Here is a 13,969-nt window from a genome sequence, read left to right as displayed (position 1 = left end):
TTTGTAAATGTTGCCTTCAGTTCTTCTCCTACAACTCCATCCTGTATAATCTCTGGTGGGCTGCCATCCTCTGCAATCCACAGAAACTGCTCTCACCTGGCCAAATCTTAGGGCCTCTGTTTCTTAATCCCTGTCCTTCTTGATGCTATGGACATCTTCAATCAGACCTCCTTTCTGACACTCTCCTGATTCTCTACCTATTTTTCTGATTATGCCTTCAGCACCTCTTTCAGTGGGCTCTCTTCCACTTCTTTTGGTTTCCCCGAGCACATTGGGCCCCCTTCTTCCCCCGCTTCCCACTTTAAACCCTCTCCCTGAGTGATCTCATCCATTCATATTATTTCAACTATTTACTTTTTAGTGAGACCTGGCAGGGCCGCCCAGAGGATTCCGGGGGCCCGGGGTCTTCGGCAGCGGGGGGCCCTTCTGTTCCGGGACCCGCCGCCAAAGTGCCCCAAGACCCGCGGCGGGGGGCCCCCCCGCCACCGAATTACCGCTGAAGCGGGACCCGCCGCTGAAGTGCAGCCCGGTCTTCGGCGGTAATTCGGCAGCGGGGGGGGGTCCCTGCCGCGGGTCTTCGGGGCACTTCGGCGGCGGGTCCTGGAACGGAAGGACCCCCCGCCGCCGAAGACCGGGCTGCGCTTCGGCGGCGGGTCCCGCTTCCCCCCCGCCCCGGCCCCAGCCTCTTACCCCCGGCTCCCTCCTCACCTGGAGTCTCAGCGCCTCGCCGGAACAGCTGCAGCGTGTGGCCGGCGGGGCCTGAGCTCCGTCCCGCTCAGAGCCGCGTGGGGAGGGGGCGGAGCTGGGAGCTCCACGCCGAGCGGAGGGAGCTCAGGCCCCATTGGAGCTCCCAGCCCCGCCCCCTGACCACGCGGCTCGGAGCGGGGCGGGGCTCAGGGGCCCCGGCGGAGACTCGGCGCTTGATGCGCTGAGGCTCCAGGAGAGGGGCGGAGGCGGGAGCCTCCGCTGTTCTCTTGGGGGCCCCTGCGGAGCCCAGGGCCCGGGGCAAATTGCCCCCTTTGCCCCCCCCTCTGGGCGGCCCTGAGACCTGGTAGTGATGGAGGAGTTTACCGAGATATCTGTTGGAAAAGTAGTATGGCAAAATATGCAGTAAGTTCTTAGAATGTGTTGGGGATAAGGTCTTGTTTCAGAAGATAAGGAAGTAACCTGGGGGCAGCCAGTTTGGTCTTGATTCTGACTAACGGAGGACTTGGTTGTGACTGTGAAGGTGGAAGACAACTTGGAAGAAAGTGATGATGAAATGATAGATTTCATGATTCTAAGGAAAAAAAGGAGTGACAGCAAGAGAAGAAGGAAAATGGACTTTGCTTTTTAAACTTTAACAAACTCAGAGAACTGTTCGGAAGAGACTCATGGGAAGAAAATCAAAGGAGAAATTTGTTTAGAAGAGCTGGCAGTTTCTCAAGAGACAATATTAAAGGCACAAAGCAAACTATCCCAATGCAAAGGAAAGATAGAAAGAATAGTAAAAGGCCATTATGGCTGCAGCAGACACTCTTTAATGACCTGAATATTAAAAAGGAATCTTACAAAAAGTGGAAACATGGACAAATTGCTAAAGACAAATAAAGAAAAGAATAGCACGAGCATGTAGAGACAAAATCAGAATAGCTAAAGCACAAAATTAGTTACAATTAGCAAGGGACATAAAAAGACAGTAAAAAGAAGCTATTTAAATATGTTAGGAACAAGAGAAGGATAAAGGAAAGTGACTACTTATCAAGGTAGGAGAGCTAATAACAGATGACACCCAGAACTATTTTGTTTCAATCTTCAAGGGTTTTTTTTATTTTTCTTTTTTTTTTAAAAGGTGAATTCTGACCAATTAAATTAACAAGGGGAAAGGAATACAAGCCAGAATAGGGAAAAAACAGGTTAAGAATATTTGCATAAATTGGATGTGCTCAAGTTGGCAGGACCTGATGAAATTCATCTTAAGGTACAAAAGGGAACTAGTTAAAGTAATCTCAGAAGCATTAGCGATTATCTATGAGAACTCATGGAGGAAGGATGAGATCCCAGAGGATTGGAGAAGGGCAAACACAGTACACATTGTTCCTCTTTTAAAAAGGGGAACAATGAGTACCCAGAAATTATAGGCTAGTCTAACTTTGATACCTGAAAAGATACTGGAACAAGTTATTAAATAATCCAGTTTGTAAACATCTAGAGGATTATAGGGTTTTAAGGAATATCCAGCATGGATTTGTCAAGAAACAATCATGCCAAACCAACCTATTTTCCTTCTTTTACAGAGTTACTAGCCTTAAGAGATGGGGGCGAAACCGTAGATATGATCTTGATTTTAGTAAAGCTTTTGACACAGTCCCATATGAAATATGGTCTAGATTAAATTACTATTGCTGGTTGAAAAACCACATTCAAAGCGTAGTTATCCATGGTTCATTGTCAAAGTGGGAGGGTATATCTAGAAGGGTCCTGCAGGGTTATAGGCACTTTGGAGGACAGGATTAGAATTCCAAAGGACCTTGACAAATTGGAAAATTGGTATGAATTCAACAAGATGAAATTCAGTAAAGAGAAGTGTGAAGTGTTCTATTTAGGAAGGAAAAATCAGCTACATAACTTCAAAATAGGGAATAATTGGCTGGGCGATAATACTAGGGGGGTTATACTGGATCACACTTTGAATGATTCAACAATGTAAAGCAGTGGCAAAAAAGGCTAATATCATTCCGCAGTGTGTTAACAGGAGTGTCGTATGTAAAACATGGGAGGTAAGTGTTCTGTTCCACTCAGCACTGGTGAGGCCAGAGCTAGAGTATTGTCTAGTTCTGGGTGCCACACACCAAGAAATGTGGAGAAATTCGAGAGAGTCCAGAGGAGAGGAACAAAAATGATAAAAGGTTTAGAAAATCTGACATCTGAGGAAAGGCTAAAACAACTGGGTATGTTTAATCTTGAGAAAAGAAGACTGAGGAGGGACCTGGTAAGTATTGAAATATGTTAAGGGCTTTTATAAAAAAGATGGTGATCAATTGTTCTCCATGTCCATTGATGGTAGGACAAGAAGTAATGGGCTTAATCTGCAGCAAGGGAGATATGGGTTAGACATTAGGAAAAAAAATTCTAACTATAAGGATAGTTAAATACTGGAATGGGCTTCCAAGGAAGATTATGGAATCCCTGTCATTGGAGGTTTCTCAGAACAGGTTGGACAAAGACCTGTCAGGGATTGTCTAGGTATACTTGATCCTGCCTCAATGCTGGAGGATGGACTAGAAGACCTCTCAAGGTCCCTTCCAGCCCTACATTTCTGTGATTTTATGACGACTCAGATATCTATTTCTATAGTTGTGCCCTATCTCCCTTGGCCATGACTTGTTTGCTATCTAGGTTCTTATCTCTCATCTTCATTACTCTAACCACCTCCTCTCTATCTTCCCTGACATCCACATTGTGTCCCTCCAGTCCGTATAAAATGCAGCTGATAAGATCACCTTTGTTGTTTTTCTCATTGATTCCTTTTACTATCTTTCACTCTTCTACATAATTAAGCTGCTTCATGTCAATGCCTTCAAGACCTTTCACAGCCCTACCTTTGCCTTATCTATTTTTGTCCTCTATTGGATCATCCTCACACCCTTTGCTCCACCAGTGACACAAGATTTGATCCAGAATATTTTTTTTGCTTTCCCACAGCTGGCTTAACCATTTCTCCATGCCATCCCCTTGTGTATCAAGTTGTATGACATACCCTCCCAGAACTAATCTGTATAGAACAACTAGGCCGTCTTTCAGATCCCTCCTGAAGATCTTTTACCATGCTGCTTACAATAAATTAATCAATTAATAAGATCTAGAAAGAAGGCAGTTGGGGATAGTTGATATTTATTACTGGGGAAAAATGTATATATTTTCATCACGTATTTTTATCCCTCCCTCTGCCTGTATGCTGCTTTTCTTAGACTGGAAGCTCTTTGAGGTGGAGACTGTGTCTGTATATATGTTTGGATAGTGCCTAGCACATTGTGGGTATTACAGGATACAAATAATACACTGTAAATTTTTCTTAGTTTCTAATGAACAAAAATTCCTGTTACTGTCATGTGTATTTAAAATTTTACTTTTTCACTGTGGGATCCTAGAAACTGCATAACAAGTACCATATCAAACCTTTTTTAGCTAATTGCACTGAACAATGGTTTATTGCTGTATCTAAATTACAATTTTAAAACTAATTTTCCCAATTTTTATTCCAAATAGGTAGCGACAGGCCAATAAGCTCTTGTGGGGTAAGTATTATCAGTTGTCTGTAATATAAAAATTTGGGGATAGTGTTTTCATTTGGGAATTAATAGAGGGGATAAAGGACGGGATGTGTCACTGAAAGATCCCATAAGGATGAGCCGGCAGGAGCCCCAGGCCCAACCCCTGCTTTGCCCCACACCCTGCCCCCAGTCCATCCCTTCCCCGAAGCCCCCACCCCTGTCCAGCCTCTTCCTGCCCCTGTCCCACCTCTTCCCACTCTGTTCTGCCCCCCCTGCTCCTTCCCATACCCCCAGTGCCTCCTGCACACCACTCAACAGCTGATCACGGCAGGTGGGAGGCACTGGGAGGGAAGGGAAGGAGTTGATTGGTGGGGCTCACCGGGTGAGAGGTACTAGGAGGGAGGGGAAGGAACTGATCCACAGGGCTGCCGATGGGCGCTGAGCATCCACTATTTTTTTTCTATGGGTGCTCCAGCCCCAGAGCACCCACCATAAATACAGAGAGCTTGGATAAGCATTTTGAGAGAGACCCTCAGTTGGTGTCAGTTGTTGTAGCTCCATTGACTTTCATGCAGTTTTGTTAGTTTATACCAGATTATGATCTGTCCCCTAACTTTTGATAAATATTAATATTTATCTACCTTTCCAGGCTGGAGAATGGAGGTGGAGGGGAATCCTGTGTATATTAATCCAGAGTTTTTGTACAGTTATTTGAAGAGCTACAGCTCATCATCTGCTTTTTGCAGCTTGGAGGAGCATAAAGCACTGTGGGAGCATTACAAACACTCCTGTACATAGGTCTACTGGCCTATACAAAACCCACAGTGGGATTCACAGGACAGAGTGTAGAGAGGGCATTGGAGTCCAGCATTGTTTGATATGAGTGTTTTTGCAGAGAGAATTTGATTTTAAAGAAAATGAGAGTGAGGTAGTAACACTGGAGTTAGAGAGCTTTGCGAACAGGGATGGATTATTGTCTAAAGATGAGTTTAATGTTATTAGCCATGGGTTCAACTCTAGTCAGGCTTGGCTCAAGTTTTCTTCCTCAAGATAGATATAGTGAGTACCATAATGTTTGCTGTGTAGATTATTTTCAGAACAGAATCAAACTCCGGCGCTCTGGTAGTTGTGTGAACACTAAAGAGAACATGATAGACATGTCCTAGTGTCATTTTACAAAATGTTTCTTCCCACTATTGTTGTGCACTTTCATCTGTGCTGGTTGGCTGCTGCCTTCCTCCTTAAAGGCTGCTGCAGTTCCATGATGCTGTATTTATTCCATGGGTTAGATTCTGGTTACCCTGCAGCCCCTTTACACTGCTCTGCTCTTGCAGGGCTAAAGGTCTGTAACAGACTCTTGGGGAATGCCCTCAGTGCTGGAGTAGTTTAGAGCTGGTGTAGCCCTACACTGTTGTTGAGGTAGTGGTGTGCCAGGATAGGAGTGCAGGAATGGGTGAGTTGTGGAAGTGGTTGGAGTGCTTTGTTCTCCAGCTGTTCTGAGTTGTAGAGCAGCCAATAGACCAGTGTTTCTCAAACTGGGGTCGCCGCTTGCGTAGGGAAAGCCCCTGGCGGGCTGGGCAGGTTTGTTTACCTGCCCCGTCCGCAGGTCCGGCCCATCGCGGCTCCCACTGGCTACGGTTCACTGCTCCAGGCCAATGGGAGCTGCGGGAAGCAGCGCGGGCTGAGGGACGTACTGGTCGCCGCTTCCAGCAGACCCCATTGGCCTGCAGCGGTGAACTGCAGCCAGTGGGAGCTGCAATCGGCCGGACCTGCAGACGGGGCAGGTAAACAAACTGGTCCGGCCCACCAGGGGCTTTCCCTACATAAGCGGCGACCCCAATTTGAGAAACAGTGCAATAGACAGCTGTGCAAATCTGATACTGAGTTGAGCAACCTAGGAGATAAACTTGGCCCAATGTGTAAAGGTGTTTTAAGGATACAGCCAAATGCTGGATGCTTAGCATAGGGTCAAGGTTCAATAAAATGTGAATTAAATATGGGGTCAAATCAATTTTTAAAAATATTTTATTATTTTATTACTTAGTGAGGAGTTTGTCTGTAACTTTTCTTAATTTATGGCCCCTGTACAGATCTGCATGGGCATCACAAGCTATACTAATACAGATCCAATTGCAAGAATCAGTTCTTACAGTTCTTTGGGTAATGGACCTGTCTTTCCTAGGCTAGATGTGAGCCACCTAACAGACTCATGGATTCTATAAAATAGTACATAGTAATAACATATACGTTTAAAATATTTTTATAAAATAATATGCTAGACTGGTTCACAGCATGTTGAGAAAGCTATATTATTAGGATGTCCTGAGGGAACTGAATGAGTCTAATGATGGTAAATGGAAATGACTTTGCTTAACTGGGAAAGTATTAGCATAAAATAGGCAAGTGTAGAATAGTTTACTGGTAGTAAGTGTCTGGCTATTAAATATGAAATTCTAAGCTCTGACTGAGACCTTGGTCAAGACTGGCAAGGATCTGGTGATATCTGGCCAAATAGTTTAATTTTATGGGATTTGCACAACCTATTTGCAAGTTTTTGTAAGCCAGCAGAGTTTTGAAGCCATGAAGACCTTGCTCATCTATGGTTCCCCCACCTCTTATTTTTTAAAAACAAACAGTTTATTGCATGGAATTTGCTTATCTTAAATGGGCATTAACATTGTGTAGTCAGGTACTCAAAAGTTGGGAGATTCCAGAAGTTTCATCTTATAAAAAGAATAACATCCTCGAGAGTTTCTGGAACTTCTGATATAACTGTGTTACATTCATAGCCATGCAATTATCTCTCAGTATCCCCAGATTCTTATTTTTTAAAATATAGTAGAAGCATGGTCTGCAGTTAGGTTCAGCTCAGCAGAAACAACAGTTGACAGATTTTAGTTGCGGACAGTTTAATAATGTATTTATTTTGTCAACAGGAATATGATAGACCTGTACCGTCTTCCTCATGGGAACCAACAAGGACTTCTGCTAGTGCCCTTCCTATTTTAGAAGAAAATGCCACTACTTATAACTCTATTCCTATTCATACAACAAATCTTAAAAAGAATTTTCTCAGAATCCCTTTTTTAGAAGAAGGATTAAAACAGCCACCTGAAAGACTAAGCTCTGTAAACAGTTTCACATCCAAGTGCTTCAAAACATATCCTGAGAAATCTAAGATATTAGTCCAACCATCTCCACAATGTATCCTGAAAGAAGAAGGTGAGAAAGATGTTTTTAATTTATTGTTATTTGTATGACCATAGTGCGTAGGGCCCCAGTCACAGACCAGGACCTAATTGTGTTAGGCACTGTAGAAACAGAAGACAAAGACAGTCCCTTCCCCCAATGAGTTTATCATTGCCACAGAGAAGTACTAGGAAATGAGAAAAATTGTCTAAATTGACAGACCAGACAGGGTGGGAGAAGAGGCATAACGCACAAGCAGATTGAACAATGTGATGTCAGCAAACATGTATGTTCCACAATATTTTTAATGTGTGTTTGCGGGGGTTGGTTTAGAATGGGATCAGTTGGAAAGAAAAGGGAAGTGACAGGACAGGTGAGGGTTAGGTGTTCAGTATAACTGAAGTAAAGAGACTGCGAGGGAAGGTATGGGGAAGGGATGGAGAAAACAGCCAGTCAACACAGGGCAGAGAAAATCAGAACTTTCTATAGTTTTGACTGGATTGTTTGACAGTAAAGAGATCCTTGCTTTGGCTGCTTCTGTTCCTTCTGCCTGGCATCTCTGGCTATCTCTGATTTTCCACCAAGTCCATGTGGTGAGAGATCCCTCCTGGATCATTGTGCCCCCAGAGTGTGTGTGTGTGGTGTCTACTTTGCACAATTCTGGGTCCAGAGGGTGCTGGGAGTAGAAGGGAGTTGTATGGGCCCCATTTTACCCCCTCACTTTCTGTTCCTGCTGGCTGGAGTCTTTGGCAGGCTCCTCTGTCCAATTTTCCCCCAGTCTCACATTCATTTATATATAATTTTTTAAAAGGTAGAAAAAGTAACTCCTTACTTTGGGCTCAATTCTGCCTTCCTCTCTCATAGTGGCCTGATTCTCAGCGGGCATAAATGGGCATAACTCTATGGAGGTCTCATGGTAGATCTGGCTTATTAATTGCAAGGGGATTGCTCATGGAGTCAGTGTACGACTCAGTGTGAGCAAGGGTTTCACAACTGGGTTTATGAATAGCACGTGCAGCTCCAGGCACCAGCACAGCAAGCACATGCCTGGGGCGGCAAGCCGCACGGGGCAGCCTGCCATGCTTGCGGGAGGTCCGCTGGTCCCGCGGTTTTGGCAGCAATTTGATGGCGGGTACGCTGAAGGCGTGGGACTGGTGGATCTCCCACAGGCATGCCACCGAATCCGCATTACCAGCGGATCTCCCGCAGGCATGCTGCCGAAAGCCACCTGACTGCTGTGCTTGGGGCAGCAAAATACATGGAGCCGCCCCTGACAAATAGTAAGGGTTACCAAATAGTGAGAAATATTGTTTGTTTCAAACGTGTCTTCAGTTTTAGATGACAAACTCTTTTGGTTTTCGGGTTTTTGTTTTTTTGATGAAAAGTTGAGATTTTCCACAGAAAGGAGACACCTTCAGGAAATTTGTCTTGTCAAAAACCCAATTTTCCATCAAAAAAAATTTCTGTGGATTTTTTTTGACCAGCCCTAAACAGAACCTCATGTGTGCCTTCATGCTGACTTCTCTGCTCCCTCATGTAATCAAGAAGTAGAAGCTAGATGGAACTGATGTTGCCTGCATAGCCTTGGCCTGAGCTCATCATATTTCATCCCCTGATGTTCTCACTGTAATCTCAGAAACCACATTTCTTCCTTCCAAAGACCTCCGACCTTGCATCTCAGAAGAGAAATTATATCCTCTGCCTATCACTTTATCATCTAGCCTGGAGCTTGGCAGATTCTTAGATGGGGTATTTGAATGTTATAGTGTTGTGTGTGAAGTTCTGTTGCAGTCCAAAAAGCCACTACTTCAAAAAGATACAGACACTATAATGATGAGCATCCACAGAAATAGTGCCAAACCTAACCACTGTGCACATCCTTGCCCGGTAAATTACAACTGCTACTAGTGCCACTTGAGGTATAACATACCCCATTATGGGGAGGACATTTTACCTCTCAGAGAAGGAATCTGGAAGCTTAATTTTTTTCCTTTACTGGGGAAGTGAAGTCAGTGCTATTTCGTGTTGATAGAATTTTGTTGTTTGTATATCTGGGAAAATGCCATGAGGCTTTGCTCTTGTGGTTTGGATCAAGCATTGGTTCAGACATAAAAGGAACAAAACCACCACAGGTTATATGCTATAAACCAAATCCAACTTCCTATAATTTTTTACCCTATTGAACTTTTATTTTTTTCTCTGAACAGGTGGCCCAAGTCCCATAATGCCAGAGAAAGATCTAAGAGAGATGCAATGATGATCTCCTATTAATTTTGATAGTGTACTCTGTAGAAAAGGTCTAACTGGAAATTCTGAGGCTACAAAGGCCCATTTTTACACACACAATTATTTACTGAGAGGAAATTTACTTGTTTCTCAGCCATGAAAGAATTCACCTAGATATGCCAGATGGAACCTTATTTCAAATACTCTGAATCAGACGGCTCCTGCATAAATATCTATATAAGCATCCAAAAACTCAAACCACAATTAATATGAATAGGTTCAGTACACTGAAACAAATATATTCACTCACTCACTACATATTACTCTTTGTAACAGGGGAGCAGAATTCTTACATTGACTCATTGCATTAGCACAAGTTGGAATCCTGAAAAGAGAAGCTGACTGATTCCTGCTGGCTTATTCGGGCATGTCTGCCTCATTAACTCCATCCTGGATATAAGGAAAACGGGACTGTCTCACTGGACAAATGGAACTAGGGTCTAGGACAGAAAGGTCTCTGCAGGGAAACTCTAGGAACAACCAAAATTAAGAAAAAAGTTTAGGCTGAAGTTTACATTTTTGCTGTTGTTCCTTATGTTACCAGTACACTCATAACCTAGGAAGAGAGGGATAAAGTTTGGTCTAACTACAGTGTGCATATCAGTGGTTCCCAAGTGGTGGGCTGTGCCCCCTAAGGGGGTCATGGAGAACATTTGGGGGAGCATGCAGTGGAGCTCGGGCCAGCCCCTATGGGGGGAGAGATTGAGCACCACACTTCAAGCCCCACTCCATCCCCGTCCCTGCTCTGCCACCAGCCAAGCTCTGCCCCCATCCCCAGTTCTGCCCCCTGCTCCACCTTCAGCCTAAGCTCCACTGCTGAGGAAGGCTTGGCTGTGCATTAATGGGGAGGGGATGCAGACAGATTCCGTTAATGGTCAGAGTGGGGTGCAACTGGAAAAGTTTGGGTACCACTGGTGTAGATTGAGTTCAGAGGGTGGGTGAGGACCCAGAGGACTGGAGAAGAGCAAACATAATACCTATCTTTAAAAAGGGGAACAAAGAGGATGTGGGCAATTATAGACCAGTCAGACTAACTTTGATTACTGGAAAGATACGGGAACAAATTATTAATCAATCAACTTGTAAGAATCTAGAGAATAATAGGGTTATAAGGAATAGCTAACTTGGATTTGTCAAAGCAGCAAAGAATCCTGTGGCACCTTATAGACTAACTGACGTTTTGCAGCATGAGCTTTCGTGGGTGAATACCCACTTCTTCGGATGCAAGTAGTGGAAATTTCCAGGGGCAGGTTTATATATGCAAGCAAGAAGCAAGCTAGAGATAACGAGGTTAGTTCAATCAGGGAGGATGAGGCCCTGTTCTAGCAGTTGAGTGAAAACTAAGGGAGGAGAAACTGGTTCTGTCAGAGGAGAGGGAGCTCACGTATGAGACTCCTGACTCTTGAAGCAGTTCTAGGGATTCAGACCACAGATCTGCTGATGTGTAACCACTCTACACCTCATCCTCCACTGGCCTGACTATCCTCAGAACGAATCAGGCCAGACTAGGTTGTTATAAAGAGGCATAAGGAGCTAATATAACCCATACTTCCACAGAAGGGAAGATCAGTAGTTGGCCATCCTCTCTGAGGTGCCAGGGTCCCTCTTGTAGGGGTTCTGCTGGGCATGTGAAGGCAACATAAACTGTACAAGGGATCTCTACAAGTTAGTTCAGAGAAGGCATTCATAGGCAGCGACAGCCCAGGATATCTGAAGCTACACGCATCCCATTGCTTTTCTTTGTCTTTGTGCTCGTGTGGGTGAGGGGGAGTAGAAGGCTGGCTGTGAGCAGGTACTATGGAGGCTACTCCATAGCTTGGTACAAACTATGTATTGGGCAAAAGATTTCCCCCTTATTGCACAACTATCATGAGTCTTGCTTATATTCCCAGGATTATGTTTTTCTTCTATTTTTTGTTGTTGTTGTTGCCATATTTGGATTTGGGCACTGATTTTCCCTGGGGCGAACTGCCAGAATGTTTTGGGCCTTCATCTGAAATGCTGATCAGGTTGCATCCACTGAGATCAGAAAAGCATAGCTCATAAGATTAATATGAGTTTGCTAAATCTTCCTGTATTTTTCTACTAGTGGGTTAGAACTCTTGCACTTTTAAGATTCCATTTTATATATATGGAATTATATATAATATTTAATTATAGAACCTATTTTAAACTTTGTTTCTATGTTTTATTTATCTTTCAAAACATGTGTGTGTGTGTGTGTGTGTCTCTCTCTCTCTCTCTGTAGGCACTCAAATCAGGTGATTTCCAGAGGTGCTGAATTAGCATCAATGAGAGCAGAAAAGATAAAAACCAGGCTACCAAGTCTTAACAGTTTTGCCTTGGTCCATAATGTTTACATGGTGTGACAGACCCAGGCCAGTAGGGTACAGGAGTCTGGTAGAGGGCAAATATACTGGTCACTGGATGAGTAGTTTTCTGTTCCCTGAGTGACCAGAGCAGGGGCTGCACTAGAGTAATCAGGAACCTGCTAGAACCAATTAAGGCAGACAGGCTGATTAGAACATCTGCAGCCAATTAAGGCAGGCTAATCAGGGCACCTGGGTTTAAAAAGGAGCTCACTCCAGTCAGGCGAGGGGGAGCCAGAGGAGAGGAAGTGTGTGTGAGGCGCTGGGAGCAAAAGGTGCAAGGAGCTGAGAGTGAGAGGGTGTGCTGCTGGAGGACTAAGGAGTACAAGCATTATCAGACACCAGGAGGAAGGTCCTGTGGTGAGGATAAAGAAGGTGTTTGGAGGAGGCCATGGGGAAGTAGCTCAGGGAGTTGTAGCTGTCCTGCAGCTGTTCCAGGAGGCACTATAGACAGCTGCAATCCACAGGGCCCTGGGCTGGAACCCGGAGTAGAGGGCGGGCCCGGGTTCCCCCCAAACCTCCACACTCCTGATCAGACACAAGAGAAGTTGACCGAGACTGTGAGGAAGATCACTGAGGTGAGCAAATCTGCCAATAAGTGCAGGACCCACCAAGGTAGAGGAGGAACTTTGTCACAACTGGTGTTAGAAGTGGGATTTGGTGTGCACAGCGCGGCAGAAGAAGGAGGGTGATTTAAAAAAAAAGAGGGTTTTTTTTTCACCACGATGGATGACTTAGTGTGGGTATTGATACAAGCTATGGCGGCCCAACAGGAGGCAATGCGGCTGCAGCAAGAGACTAATCACCTGCTGATGGACCAGGCTTCTCAAGACCGAGCTATGTTGCGGGAACTGGTAAACCAGGTAAAGACCCTTACAGAGCTGAACCGTGGCCATGATGGGACGCAGGTCATACGGGCCAGCCATTGGCTGCAGAAAATGACACGGGAGGATGATGTAGAGGCATACCTTCTGGCCTTTGAGAGGACAGCCCTACGGGAGGCCTGGCCTCGAGTTCAGTGGTCTGGCATCCTTGCCCCATTCCTGTGTGGGGAGGCCCAGAAAGCCTACTATGATCTGCCTGAAGAGGCTGCAGCAGACTACCCCCAGCTGAAAGCAGAGATCCTGGCCAGATCTGGGGTAACGACCGCAGTGCAGGCCCAGCGGTATCACGAGTGGAGGTACCAGGAATACAAAACCCCGCGGTCCCAATTGTATGACCTCATCCATCTTGCACAAAAGTGGTTGCGAACGGAGTCCCGGAGTCCGGAAGAGATACTAGAGGTTCTGGTCATCGACCGATACATGAGGGGACTTCCACCAGACCTTCGTGCCTGGGTAAGCCAGAATGAACCCTCCACCTATGAGGAGGTTGTTGCACTGGTTGAGAGGCAAGGACAGCGAGGGAGCTGACCCAACCAGTTAAGGAAGAGGCACCCTGGGTTAAACTAGCAGCACCAAGCCCTAGAGCTCAGGTGACTGGGCAACCAGGAGATCACAGGTGGAAAAAGAGAGGGGCTGAAGGCCCACCAGAAGCCACAAGGAGTCGGAGCACTGAGGGAGAAGAGGATCGTAATGTTAGACTGCCCAAACCAAGAGACTGGGGAATGCCTAGGGCCCCATTTAGATGTTATGCCTGCGGGGAGTGGGGACATATAGCTGCACAGTGTCCCAATGCGGAGGAGCCGATGCAGTGTAACCTGGGGAACTGGGCAGACCCATGCTCCCTAATCCACCTTGTGGTGGTCTCACTAACCCCACATATGTACACCAGACCAGTAAAGCTAAATAGGTTTGAGACCACGGCACTGGTTGATTCGGGGAGTGCTATCACGCTGATCTCGGGGAAGCTCGTGAAGTGTAGTCAGCTGCT

The 13,969-nt window shown here is 45.4% G+C and overlaps 1 protein-coding gene across 14 annotated transcripts in view; it reads left to right on the top strand.

The window, feature by feature from the left end:
* Nucleotides 1-13,969, top strand: part of IQCM (IQ motif containing M) — a 228,279-nt gene that overhangs the window by 16,178 nt on the left and 198,132 nt on the right. For all 14 annotated transcript variants that reach the window (XM_045017613.1, XM_045017611.1, XM_045017608.1 and 11 more), the window contains 2 exons: nt 4,249-4,277; nt 7,190-7,475. In XM_045017613.1, coding sequence (XP_044873548.1) covers nt 4,249-4,277; nt 7,190-7,475 — 315 coding nt within the window. The remainder of the gene's footprint in view (nt 1-4,248; nt 4,278-7,189; nt 7,476-13,969) is intronic.

The sequence above is a fragment of the Mauremys mutica genome, chromosome 5, assembly GCF_020497125.1.
Source record: "Mauremys mutica isolate MM-2020 ecotype Southern chromosome 5, ASM2049712v1, whole genome shotgun sequence".
Lineage (NCBI taxonomy): Eukaryota > Metazoa > Chordata > Testudines > Geoemydidae > Mauremys > Mauremys mutica.
Note: the sequence above shows the minus strand (reverse complement) of the source record. Positions and strands in the feature narration are given on the sequence as shown.